Source organism: Plectropomus leopardus, chromosome 13 (genome assembly GCF_008729295.1).
Source record: "Plectropomus leopardus isolate mb chromosome 13, YSFRI_Pleo_2.0, whole genome shotgun sequence".
Classification (NCBI taxonomy): domain Eukaryota; kingdom Metazoa; phylum Chordata; class Actinopteri; order Perciformes; family Serranidae; genus Plectropomus; species Plectropomus leopardus.
The window spans coordinates 25,881,803-25,896,627 of NC_056475.1; the positions used below are offsets into that span (position 1 = coordinate 25,881,803).

A 14,825-nucleotide genomic window follows, 5' to 3' on the forward strand; every position below is an offset into this window, starting at 1 on the left:
GTAGGGGCTGCAGCAGTTCCTCATTTGACTTGGGGAGCAAAACTATCTCGAGTGCAACATGCAGTTGTGTCTTTAGGCCTCGGCGTGCGAGGCTTCAGCCCCAAATGTTTGCACAATAGCCCAGAAACTAAATATGTGGGCTATTTAAATATATTTCAAAAATTAAAAAAGGTCTAACGATAAAGAAAACCCAACCTGGATCCAATGCACTCTAAAAATAAACTATTTGTTTTAACTTAAAAAAGTTAGTGTGGTGTATGGGCTGCCTTAAATTTTTAAGGCAGCCCATACACTAGCTTTATTAAGTTAAAAAATATTCCTTTTCACTGTGTTCACTGTGGCATTCCTTTCAAACGTATACTTAAATATATGTACTTATTTCTTATATTTGCACCATTCTGCTAGCTAGTCTTATATATTTTTTTAATATTATATATATGTTGCATTTTATACAGTATACATTGCTTTTCTACTTTGTTACATTCGTCCTTATTGCATGCTTTATATCTGCACTCTTCTACATTTGTATTACAACTGTTACACTGCAGTTTACCACAGAATGAATTAGGTTATGTCTTATCTTAGTTACATTTAACCACCGTTAACATGAAAACATACATATAACTATTTTTCAAACTCTTGTCAATACATTTTTAACAAAAGCATTTTTACTTAAGTATTCTGTATTAAATTCTAATTACTAACAGCCTTTAATATTATGTCATCATGATTTATAATTAACCTGGAAAGTAACAAAGAACCATTTAAGGGTAAATAACATGTTAGAGTGAATAAAAAAAGAACTGAAATTGAGCTACATCAAAAAAATTAAAAATACAAAAAAAAAAAAAAATTAAAAAACCCCAAAAAACCCACAAACAACAAAAAACAAAACCAAAAAAATCCTTAAAATAAAAAGACCCCCCTGGACCCCCCCACTGAGGTCTGGGCTAAGCCTCCCAGTATCCTAAAATCCTAAAAACACCCCTGGCTATGCATGTGAGATTGTTGCTCAGAATAGAGTCTGATGTAAAAGGAATGATGGCGCTAAGTCTTCCTTGTTTTTGGAAACTAGTGGTGCAGATACATCTGACTGAAATGCCTGGAGAGATAATCATTTATTGCTCACAGTGACTTGAGTGTGTAATACATTCAAAGAAAAATGGGAATACCTGAGTGAATGTCTAACTTTATACAGAATACTGTGTACTGCCTTCCCTGTCTGTCTTCCAAGGTGTATTTGTTTCATTACTAATTTCACTTAAATGTAGTGCTGAAAGTACAGATGTAGGCACAAGAAAACCATTTATCAATGAGATTTCAAACCACATATATCCTAATCTCCCTTTCAGGTTTTGTGTGGCACAATCTTCATATGTAAGGACTAGTGGGGCTGCTCACCAAAGCATTTGCACAGCAATGACACTATAAATTAAATATGTGTAATATATGACCTACAGCTGGTAATCATCATCATAAAACACCTAATGTACACAAAAATCAATTATACTTCCTTAAAGTTATTCCTTTCTGCTCTTATCTACTTTAAACAAACATCCAAATAAACATTGTGATTCCATTTACTGAAATGTGCTCTGTGATTTTCATATCACTTGCTCCAAATATAAAGTCTATTTCACAGACAACAAGCAGATAAATTGTGTCGACTTGCTCCGGATTTGAACGTGTCTGTCAGGTGAGGAAAAATCTGTGCTTCACCAACCAAGCAAAACAACCACACACCAATAGAGTCCAACAGAGTGACTTACAGTAGATAAAGAAATGAAGCTGATTTGTACTCTTTCTACCTTTATGTAGACTATAATGTGTAATAAATTAGCATGCTACAACTAAGCCTCAAAATCAACAGAGATAATGGCGCATAATCGGTATGTGTATTTGCATTGATATTAAGTAGTGGTAATCTTCACCCTGCCATGCAGCTGTGTATGATATAAATCACTTCATACAGCTTAACACATCCATAGGAAGTAAAGGATGTGGTGAACTTTGTCTTTAGTGCTATCACACCCACACAAATATTGTGGCAATGACGCTGAAACTGCAGCCCCAAAAAGACACTCTTCAGGAAATGACATCCTGTTTCTATACAACCTGTGTGTGGTCTTTGCCATTTGCTGAGCTCAAGTCTGTACAGACTGTCTGGAAATGCCAACATCTGCCCGGGGCAGATGGCCAACACTTTAACCATTAGGGGGGAGTTGGTCCCACACTCAAACACTCACTTTGTTGGTCCAAAAAGGTAAGAACAGCCTCTTTTGTTCTGAATATTTTTGCTACTGTGAAGTGAAGGTGGATATGTTTTTTTAAAGGCACATGACTGATAACATTCAAGACCGGCAGGAACCTAACCACTGTGTGTCAGTCAACACTAGCCCCTTTTACAGTGCCTCTTCAAGGCAGAAATTTTACACTGTTATGCCACCGCACTGTTTTGTATAAAAGGGACGATCGCTCAACGGGAGGCAGAGTTGTCTCGCCTTGAGGCTGGCATCGGAAGAACTAACAGCATTGAAACGATGTCTGTATAAACGAGACAGCCAGCAGACAGGATCGTGGGTGGCAGAGGTGTGACGTTTTTACGATGTGTGATGCATGCAACCAACCGCAGGAGATTTAAAGAGTAACTAAACCCCCCACTTTCCTCCTCCATGGAATGCGAAAAAAGTATCTAAAATTGGTAGGGCTGGGAGTGGAGGCTAAAACGCACCCAATCGTGCCACCTCTTGATCCACAGCACCTCCCTGCCCAAGCACACAGACGAAGTAGTTAGTTGGTGAGAGGAGAGTGACAGCACAACGACAGGAGGCTAGGTTGGTGATGAAATCAGGATCCTGTTACCAGGATCAGCCAATAGCAAAATTCAATTGCAATAGCCAGGTTTTAACCTTCAGAGGGGCTGTCACTATGAATATTTATAACACAATATGTAGAATTTTAACACTTTGCACTAAAATGTCAAGAGCTGGACATGAATCATTTAACATTACTAAATACCCATATATATTGCTTTTCAACTGAAAAAAAAGTTTTGGGAGTTCAGTTACTCTTAAAAAAGTAGCTGCTGGCTGTTAGCTGCTTACTCAAAGAAGAAGAACAGCAACTGAAAATGTCCCCAAATTTGGAAAATGAGGTCTGGGAGCTCCTTACCCTCTGCGGAGAGGACGAGATCAGCCGCCATATAACAGGGACAATAAACAATTGTAATTGCAATGTTGTTAATGTTTATAAAGCACTGCCGACGCATATGTTACATGTTACACTAAAGGCCAATGCTGTTGTGTCAAACAACATGCTTGTTACGCCTCTTTTGATTTCAAAATGCCTGCATGCACAATCACACACAAGAGTGGCATAATGTCCCCGCTGTTTGGTTCTGTATAAAAAAGCAAAGGCGGCATAGAAAAGGTACTTAGTAGCGGCCCTATAGCGTGATCTCTGTGTAAAAAGGGCTACTGTCTCCTACAATAACACACATAAGCAACATCACATGAAGGCACTCCACTGAACTGCACTCACAACTACTTGACATGAAAAAAAAAACAACATTATGAGCACATCATTATCGAAATAATATTTAAAAAAAACACATGCAAATACTGTACTAGTGAAAAAAGGCTGCTAATCTGCTCTCAAAGAAGTAGCAGGAATTTATAATACATTTTATGCATTGTTTGCGGGGTATTGAAATGTCAATGTGCAGTAAACTGGACTGAAATCTAATCCTTTGCTTTTCAAAGCTGTCATTGCATAAGGTAGTAGAGAGCACCAGAAGAAGCACACAATGTGAAAATGTGCTTGTGTTGCAAAGTAATGGCTGCATTATGCAAAAATGTTGTCTTCTAAGTGTTTTAACATCGTACAGCATTTCTACTGATTTGCTAGTCAGACTTTCACACACTAATAACACGAGCAATCATTCTTACACTTAAGGGCTCAGCTTAAAAAAAAATGACTCTCACTCCCACACTCAACTCGTTCCTTTGCTGCTCAAAATTCACATAAACTTGAGCTGTTAGAGAGGCCAGTGTACTCTCCGACATCATCAGTAGTTATTTTGTTCACATGCAAATGAGGGATTACATTCTGTGTGTGTCGGCCCCTTATGTGCAGGCAGGGGCTGGAACATAACTTCACAAAGAAACAGGATATCTACATTAAAAATTGAAAAAAAGAAGGAAGGACATGCAATGCTATTTTGTCAGGAAGATGTAATTTTATATATATATATTTTTTTTTTGAGGGGGGGAGTTTTTTTTTCTTTCCTTAACAAAAGCAAGATAAATTGTATAGGATAAAATAAAAGATTAGATCAATTGCATGGAATAATGTCATGAGTCAAACTGAAAAGTCCAAAAAAGTGGATGACATAGATGCGCATATACAAACCTGGGTTCTTAAATTGATCCGGGCTGTGTAGGTGCTGGAGGGGGGAGTTGCAGGCGGAGGTGGCATGCTCACTGTGCAGCATCTGAGCCGCTTGGGGCCCCAGGGAGCCATAGTCAGCAAAGGAGCAGGGCCCCCCCCTCTGGTCACTGGGCGCAGAGTAAAACCCATAATCGGGGAGGCCTGGGAGATACAGTATAGGGTGGGGAGGGGGAGGGGAGGGGACTCCATCATTGTGGAAAACAACTTTTTTCATTGTCATAGTCAATGTCCAGATTGTAAAAGCATAGCTTGCTGGTGTGTTACACCATCTTTTATTATTTTAGAATACAACCTTGAGTTTTGTCTGCTTGAATTGCCCCCCCCTGCCCTCCCTCCCCAGCAGCTCCTACCATGTGGCCAGGCCCCCTTGGCATATGGTCCGTGTTTGATAGGCTCATATGTATTTTATACATTAGCTGGACAAATATGGATACATACTAACTCTCCCTGAATGGATACACTTGCTGCAAGATCTTCTCAATTATGCTGCATTCATATGGGATTAGGCAGACGGCAGACTGCAAACCATATATTATTTTAGTGGAAGAGAGGGACGGTAAAATTAGGGAAGGGCAATGGAAAGATAATAGAATTGGCAACATAAATTGTAGATGTGGATTACCGTTTAATAGTAAAAATATTTTTTAATTTTTGCAGTTTGCTATGATGCAATTAACAACTGGATGTTACATAGCACCTTCATTTAAAAAAAATGGCCGATCTGGACAATTACAAGAATAATTTAATAAAATAATAAATTAGCAATTTATTAATTTAAAATATATGTTTCGTTTTACCGTCCTGCCTTTACATTAGATTATTTTTTTTGTTTTTTTTCTGTGACATCCAGATGTCCGTGTGCCATCTGCCTGATCCAGTGTAAACACAGCATTACTCTAACACCTTGGCTTTACTCAAATGGACCAGTAACAATAAATACAAAATAAACAGTAAGGCCACAGCTTTGATATTTGGTATTTTGCATAATTGACCTCCGTCCTTCATGTTTTCTTGCAATCATTAAGGAGTGAGATAAAACTGAAGACTCATTAAAACACAGGTCAATACATTTCTCATTTCAAACTCTTCGTGGACACACCTGAAGGAAGCTTTTGTCATTTAAATGAAAAGAAACATTGTGTGCACCAATCAATAATTAATTTAAAGCTTTTTTTTAAACCAAAAGCAACAGATGATAAGGTTTTTTATGTGAATGAGATATAGACATTCATGTTTATTGATGATAGGCATTCTGAAGTGCACTAAGTACTCTGAGCACGTCTCCGATTGGCCTCTTCCAACGATTCTCTCTTTGACACAGATGGTGGATTATCAACAGTTTAGAAAATGTCTTTCAGCAATAAGTCGTGCTGGCATTTATTGCTTGTCCTCTTAATCTGAGACAAGCTGCTCATATAAAGAGCGCAATTAAAAGAAACTGCTCCTTCTCACACCTCTTTGATAACAGAGTTAATCTACTCAGGAGGGACTGAGATTGGTGACATCGGCTTTTCCATGCTGGGTTTCCCCTGCTGTGTGTTTGTTTTTTTATTTGGGTCCTGGAGCGAATAGCCATTCAAAGCCACTTCACCTCTTCCCATTCAGAGTGAGACAGTCCACTTCTGCCAAATGGAATGTAAGCACCAGCCATGTTTCTCTCCGCCAGTGCTTTTTAGCACTCTGATCTCACCACTTGTGGGCTGTCTGCCCACTCATCAAATTATAGGCTCCAAATACGGCAGGCTTCCCACGTACGTCACATAATGCCTGACACATTGAACAAAGCTCAAGAACCAATCATTCCATTTACTTCACTTAGACAAATGTCACAGAACATTGATTGGCCTTGCTAATGAGGAAAACTGGATCAATGGAATAATTATAACTGAAAAAAAAAAAACAAAACATTTGACAACAGCCCAAACCGTGTTATTGGGAATTCATAGAGAAGCCATTCCAAATATGTAACCAGTTTAGAACAGTGCAGAGACTACAACCACTCAGGCCGTACTTTCCATTTTTACAATACACTCACTATGCTTCATGACTAAAAATATTTGCAAAAGTTGCTTTTAAATAAAATTAGCCAAAGTCATCTTGGCAAAAGTGAAGCTGTGGGTTGATAAAAATGATTTTTTGGTCATGAAAAGAGATGCTGTGACTTTTAAAAATAATACTGATAATCATAATAATTCTTTTTATATTTATTATTATCATTTAATATTAGTTATAAATGAACAGCATCAAGCAGGGTTGACACTGTACGCTTTAAAGGTTTTCATTGGCCTTTCAGCTCAGCCAGAACTTGCAGCTTTTATACTCAGAGTGTACTTATCAATTGACCCATCACAAGGTGAGCGCCTACACTGAACATAAATACAGAACCCCTAATATCCATTGACACTTCTAAAGTTTAATTTTAGATGACCATACCCTCAACAATGTTTGCAAAAGGAGAGAAAGGCAGCATTAATTTGTGCAATTCTATTATGAAAGTAAAGCAGGGAGACAAAATGAAGCTGCAGATGTCTGGAAGATGCAGACAAAAGTGGTCTGTTCTGCAGCAAACTACAGTATTGGCTAAAACATGCAACATACTATACTGATATAGAAAACAAGCAAAGTTCAGTTTGTCTGGGATCTTTTGACAGCAGCAATATGGAGAATGAGGCCGCAGAACTGTTCAAAAAAGATCTGCTGCAAGAAAAGAGGACAACAGCTCTTGCAGAAATTTGGCCTGATTAAAAAAAAATAGTAGGCAGGACCACTTTGGGGCTATAATTGGAATCGGCACAGTGTTTGTCCAGATTTACAAAAATTTCAATTCTTTTTAAGTGTTTTTTCTAACCAATATTGACTTCCAAAGGACAATCACAGTGCTATCAACACTACAGAGAAGCCTGGAAGCATCCATTATCATTCTGATATAGCATGCTGCTCTTGAAAAACGGTAGCACGCAGAAAGCAGAGAGGGAGGAGAATGCCAGCTGAATTAGACGGCCAGTGGCAGATTTGTACCCACAGTCCACATCTAGTGAATTAAACTAACTTCCACATATCAGTAAACAGGTTTCAACTACAGATTTGCGAAAAAACTTGCCAGGATGCTGTGATCAAGTGACCAATGCAGCAGGGATGGTTATTATTCATATTTGAACCGATAATGCTACCAGTTCCAGTATGTGTGTCTTGTCTTGTCTGGCACTGGTTCTAGGCAATTACTAAAATAGTAAAATAAAACAGACTGGAAGCAAAAACTTAAAAGTCAACAGAGCGGCCGTAAAGGTGCTTCCACCTTCTGTCTGAAGTTGAACCTGGCAGCTCTGTGGTGTTGGGGCAGCACAGCCTCTTGATTAAACCCTGTGTTCTCACTCAGATGTGCTCACAATTGTGAGTGGGGTAGTACAGACAGCAACAAAGTCTGCATAGGGAGGCAGATGGAGTGGATGGCTAGATCAAACAAAAACAGGACTTTGACCCTGTAAATTGAATTTTGTGTCTCTTGTGAAACCAAAAGCCAACGCTAAGATATTTTAAGTTACGTACGTAAGTAACATCACATCACATCACATCACGTCATGCCTCATCACGTTATGTTAGTTCATGATGTGACGACCCCCAGTCATGATTCTCTCTTTAACCTGACAAGCAAAGGCGCTATTTTTGTAAGATATCACATGAACCCATTATATGAGGATACATTACAATCTGCAGTTCTGGATGTTGCTGAACACCAGAAAAATAAGTGCTGCATATTTTGTACAGTATTTCTTCTACTGAAGCGAAGTCAAGAGATATTCCTTTATAAATAAGCCAGGTAATGAAATCTGAGACTTTCTCCGACACTGCATGCCGTAGCATCGTGTGCAGGTGCGGCAGGTTGAGAAACTGACTTTGTGGTTTGGATAGAGGCAGCTGGATGAGAGTATGACGCAGACACTCGTGCACAAACATGCAGGCGCACATTCTCAAAGCCATATATTTTCATCAGTGGCTATCTGATCTGTTATGCAGGATGAGACTGGGCAGAGTGTGCCCACAGCTGCATTAGTATCACCGATCATATCACTGTGCCTCAGACCTTCCCACTATTAATATTCACACAATCTATCCAGAACAATGGGCCTTTCTTGGACTCCTTTTTTTTCCACTGGCCACTAATTGGATGTAATTACTCATCTACAAAACAAATGAGCGTGCTGAGGTTGCCTTGGAGACTAGATCAGGGGACCCAGCAGTGCGAATCGTTCGCAGGGCTTCATTTATACTGGTAATTATCTCTCCTACCCCCACCCTCTTTCCTTTCTGCCCTCAGTGACCAAAGCTGGCTGCGAGGCGACGGAGAGGGGAGTGTCTTGCAGTCATCTGTTACTGACATCATCGGGGTGGCTCTCTTTAAGTGGATAAATGCCCTGCTCTCGTTCCCACTTTGCCAGGTGACTGCCTTTAAGGAGGAATCACAAACCTTGAAAGTACTGCTGCTCTTTTTCTCGCGAGTTGAAAAATAAAACTAATCACGCTGATGATAAAATATAGCGTCACGCTCCCCGGGCCTGTTGGGACTTGAGAATGTGAAAAATATTTTCATAAGTTTGCCAGTGTTCTGCACCGAGTTATCCTCATTTTGAATCCCACAGAAACTCGACATATTAACTAACACATACACACTTTTAAAGGCACGATCTGTGATCGGAATGTTAACTAAACAGCAACTTCTACGGCATAATTAAAAACTCTGTTTGAATCTGCCACTCTGTAAAATTGATTAAAAGATATCGAAGTACAAGGACTTATACAAAAAACCCCCTTTATTTCACTGACTGACGAAATCATATAGGATTGATTTTAAACTTCTATTGGTTTGTAAAGCTCTTAATGATATGTCACCCTTATACATAACACACTGCCTGTCATGTTACACACCTAATTGTGCACTATGATTAGGGATGGGGATCGAAACCCATTTCTATTGAGGACCCAGGCTCCGCTTTTTTCAAAACCCGAAAATCAATAACGTTTCAGCTTATCAATACTGCTATAAAGTCCCATAGGTCAGTAAAATGACTATTGGGCAAAGGTAAACAAAACATCATCATGATGTATTGAAATGTAGCATCAAGAAAAATAAGATTTCGTTTTTGGCGAAAAACTTGACTAATACAGTTTATCGGATGATAAATATGTTTTCCCAGCAAGATAAAATGGATAGTAATGTCCTCTCATGAGCTCTAATCATCTTATAATACATAATTAAAACTACTGATGCAAAGATTTTCAAAGTAAATATTGAAATTATTTTTTTTTAATTAAAATAAAATTATTGATATCCTAATCACTAAAATCATGACTGAAAGTGACGGTAAACCAGCTTTGTTAAAAACATATTTTTGCCTCGTCTTTCCACCAAATAATGCAAAAGTAGCAAGAGAGGTATCAATAAGGGTTGGGAGTCTCGATAATGGCATCAATATCAATAAAAAAATTGACTATCCCCATCCCTAACTGGGATCTTCAGAATCTGGACTATTAACAGTCCCAAGGACTCACAAAAAGTGGCGGAAGCAGCCTTTAATATCTGTGCTCCCAAACTATGGAAATTAAAAAAAATACAATTCCTCTGCATATTTGACAGTCAGATTCTGTGAGCGTATTTAAGAAACGGCTCAAAACACACCTTTTTACATCACCAACCCTATTAAACTGGTTTACCACCTTAAAGCACTGTTCTTTTCAACTGTGACATGATGTCGATTCATGGTCATTTACTGATCTGTTGTCTCTGATATTAGATCTGTAATACTGTAGTGATTTTATATGTTCTATCTTACCTTCTGATTCTTATAATTTGTATACTTTATTGCTATTTTCTTATTTATGCCTTCATGTATCTCTTTTTATTTCTCTGTGAAGAAATTTGAGCTGCATTTCATGTATGAAAGGTGTTACATATATTAAATTTCATTATTTATGATTTACTTAATAATCTTTTCAATGCTGTTAAACATTGGCTAAAATCAGACAAAAATGCCTTTATTTCTCGTCCATACGTCAACTCTGAATATACATAAATATACCTGTTATTTCTACAGTCAACAAACAAGGAATCCTGGGAATTGGGGAGGATAAAAATCTATTAACATAAGTTATTTTCATTTCTGCAAGGAATAATTCTTCATGCAGTCGCTCCTCCCTTTCCCCTCGCGGCGCCACCAAGATTCCTCGGTGGCCATCAAACCACATCACTCTACAGAAGATGTCAATAAACCTGACATGCTGCTTCCCAAATTAGCTTTGAATTTTTTCGGCGCTACCATAATTAGCTTTTCCATTTTCACCAATGTCATTTAAAAATAGCGTGAAAGAAACTAACAGCTCTTTTGCTGTCTAGCCTTGCTTTCACTTTCCATTTGAAATAATCTTTTCTGAATGAATGGCTGAGTAATTAACAGCACTAGACACCCTTTTCAGAGAGCACAGACATTTCATAAATAATACATATTTAATGTCTTGTCATTTTGTGTTCAGAGAAGCTTGGCTAATTAATTTTAACAGATGATTTCTTCTTGCATTTACTCACCCATACTCAGGCCTCTGTTTTTTTTAACTTTTCATTTTATGCCTGCTTTTCCCTTTTCTCTCTGTTCTTTCCAGTAATGGACAAATTCAACAGAGCAACTGAATTATATTTACCTTCAACTGTGGTCGGGGAACGATTGTGGAAAGTGACACAGGAAGAGGACATGTGAACACTGGATCATGGGTGAAACAATGTGCAACAGTGTAGTAAATCAGACGCACACTAATTTGCAAATGATTTCAATGCAGATTGTAACCTGTGTGAGTTCTGGCCCAGTCGGGACTGAGAAAGGGCACTCAGTTATCGACAGTCGGCACAGATTATCCTATCGTGAGCAGGCTCAGAGCTGACAGCCATGGCCTTTTGGCTGAACACATTTTTTCAAACATGTCTGGTCGGGCTTATGTGGTCTAAATCTAGGACTCACTGTGACTGAAATCTGAGAGCAATACTGGCTACCTCTAATGAAAAAGGGCAGAGGTCTGGCTTTAAAAACTGTAAGGGACACATATGAAATGGAGGGTTTGGGGGTCCTTTTGCCAGAAAATTCTCAGCATCAAGCACTTCAAATCCTGCATTCTGGTGAATTTTTATGCACCAATTTGTGCCTTTTCTGCATCAGTTTAAGGTGTAAATTGCTTAAATTTTGTAAAAATAAAAGTCCTCTTCTTCTTTCATATTTTTCTTGAAGTGGGGGTTTGGGAGGAGGGTCCTCAGCCACAAAATTTTGAGTATTAAACACTTAATTTCCTTGATTCTGGTGAATTGCCTTTTCCACGTGTAAATGTCTTTAATTTTGTCAAAATAAAAGTGCTCTTTTACTTCTGTTTTGGTTAGGGGGGACACATGCACAAGTTCTAAATATTGAGGTAGATGTGTCCCCTGTGTCTCCCCTGAAGTCTGAACCTATATGTCTAATGGTCATTAGATACAGAGGAATTATGGTTTTAAGCAATGCTCACTCAAATACTGACATCTGAAAGTGATACAGGCTATATCTAAAAGAAAGGAAACAAGTTTTCTTTCAAAATTGCAGGGGACACAAAATTTGAGCAACAGACTTAATTTCCTGCATTCTGGTGAATTTTTAGGCACCGATTTGTGCCTTTTCCGCATTAAAATTTCTTAGAATAAATGTCCTCTGCTACTTTCTTGTTTTTATTGGAAGGAGGAATGCAAAAGTTCTAAATGTTGAGGGGAACATATGTCCTGTACCCCCTGAAAATCCTCACCCATGTCTAATAGTCATTTGGATACCAAATGAAGGACAATATACATAAACTGGAATGGGAATGATGATTTTAAGCACTCAGATACTGAAAACTGAGAGTGATACTGGCTACATTAAATGGCAACGGCAACATATGTTTTAAAAAATGTATTTTTATACAAAATCGGGGGGATTGGGGGTCCTTCATCTGAAAACTTTTCAGCATTAAACACTTAATTTCCTAATTTCTGGTGAATTTTTAGGCTCCAATTTGTGCTTTTTCTGCATCAATTTATGGTACAAATGTCTTTAACTTTTCAAAACCAAAGTCCTCTGCTACCTTAATGTCAGAGGAGGGGAGGGGGAACATATCTCATAAAGCTGTACAAAATACTATAATATATGGTGCAGAAAACTATGCAATTTACTTCTGCATCTAAAGACAAAAAGGGAAAAAATAATGAAGAATACAATATGTACTGTATTTCATAACTGAGTTTACTCAACAGACTACAAAATGCCTTCCTCCCTTCACTAAGTTTTCTTTGGAGAGTGTGTTACGTATGCAGCCCCTGGAGGGCAGAGTGGTGATGTCCCTAAAGGCCTGTGCCTGTAACCTCGGAGCATCTGCTACCCACAGCTGTGAGAGCCACTGCTTCGTGGCGGAGGCGCAAAGGGACACTTTGCCCTCCCCGATGTGTCACATCTTTCCCTGGGCCTCAGACAAAAAAACCCGAGCAGGATGGGCTTGGCATGCCTGCTCATGTTATTTTGCACCAAATACATGTAAAGCGCCTCTGGCCTCGGAGCTGAGCTCGACAGATTAGCATCTGGGACAAACGGACCTGAGCTCACCAAGAGCCAGATTGATTAAGACCAGTGCACACAGCCAATCCCGGTCTCCTCTCAGGCACTGCTGAAGATCACAGAGCTTGTTGGGAGGAAATTGATAGTGATCTTAATTTGGAAATGTCTGTCACATGAGTTTCCTTCTTTGCGTTGGCAAAGAATAAAGAGGTGGGAGAAGAAGTGAGATGAGTAAAAAAGAGAAGAGAACAAAGGGGAGCAACTGGCTGAAGAGGAATGTGCTTTTAAAAATGCGAACGCCATCCTGAGTCCCAATAAAAACAGGCAGAGACACCTCTGCAATCTAATTTCTGCCCACAGCCAACTCTATTTCACTTTTGAACACCTGAGTCAAGCCAGACATACAGTACATAGCAAGTACCCAGACCTCTGAAAGCAGCTGAATGGGGCTTTGTGTACACTGCAGGTAGAGCTGAGATCTGAGACTGACATTTGAGCTTTGCAGAAAGCTCAGAGGGACTCAGGAAAACACTCAACCAGAGTAGACTGGGACCTGTGAAGTTCCCTGGACTGTCAGAACCATCTGCATCACTTGCATTTTTCTCTGTTTTTATCTGACAATCCTATAGCACAGGAGATTTCAGATATGTCTACTTTAAAATGAAGAAAACCGCATGATAACTAGCTTTCTTTTAAAGAAAAATGGGGCTTTGTTGCTGACATAAATGTCTCATACTGGAAGTATGTTCATGTATCAACTACCTGACATTCATTTAAAATGGCAACAGAGGCACATTTATGCGGGTTCATCCTTCATATCAACAGCAGAGGTGGATTATACTTGTCCAAAATGCAGCCCAGGTGCTGGCGCATGCATTAGTCATCTCCAAATTAGCAATTTCCTCCTCGCTGCTTTACTATGCAGATGTTCAGCCCCTCCAACTGATATAAAGCGACTGCCCTTTGCATCCATCAGTGGCACCCTGCAGTAGTTCAAATCGGGTTCAAATCTGTGATGCCGGCTTATAAAGCCGTGTATGGGCCAGCAGCCCTCTACCTGCAGGCGAGGGTAAACTCTGTGCAATAGCCAGATCTCTCTGATCTGCTTTTTGCCTGAAGCCAGAGTCTCTCAAACGTCCTCAAAAACACACGTCAAGGGCTAGTCCTTGTTCTTGCTCTTTAGTGGTGCAACATGCTCCTGGTGGTAGAGATCAGGGCAGCAAAATACCCCACCATCTTCAAACCCACCTCTTCAAAAAGGAGCTGGACTAACACTACCTCAGATTCAACTTCCACTAAATAAAACACATTGCCTGGCCTTACCAACCACAACTCAGAATTTCAACTGTGATAACTGGCACCTTTCCCTGCCTTAAATAAGACCCTAACACCCTCATCCTGCACTTTTTTTTACAGTAAGAAAACTACTGTAAGAGATCTACTGTAACTGACTGCTAGAGAAGTAGAAATTTGCAAATTGAAAATAAGAGCAGCACAAGGAAAATGTAAAGATATAATATGCAGAACTTTGCATTTAAAAAAAGTGTATAAAGAGATGTATAAAGAATGTAATTTTTTTGCTACACCTTACCATGTGCCTCATTCCACTAATCTAAAACAAACTAATTAGTTTGTTGACATCACGTCAGCGGCATCTTGGAATATAAACAACAGATGCAGACAGATACCAAAAACATAATATGTCGACACAGAAATCCACCGTGGAGCAGCAGCCTCTGATGACTATGGATGGGAACGTCATGAGATAAACTATTCAAGATT

At 39.1% G+C, this 14,825-nt stretch overlaps 1 protein-coding gene across 12 annotated transcripts in view; it reads right to left on the reverse strand.

Annotated features, from left to right (window-relative positions):
* The window catches only part of LOC121952124 (RNA-binding protein Musashi homolog 2), a 332,436-nt gene that overhangs the window by 10,417 nt on the left and 307,194 nt on the right, over nt 1-14,825 (reverse strand). For 8 of the 12 annotated variants that reach the window (XM_042498626.1, XM_042498624.1, XM_042498621.1 and 5 more), the window contains one exon: nt 4,411-4,590. The exons of the other annotated variants lie outside the window; for them this stretch is intronic. In XM_042498626.1, the coding sequence (XP_042354560.1) occupies nt 4,411-4,590 (180 nt within the window). The remainder of the gene's footprint in view (nt 1-4,410; nt 4,591-14,825) is intronic. 12 annotated transcript variants of the gene reach the window in all.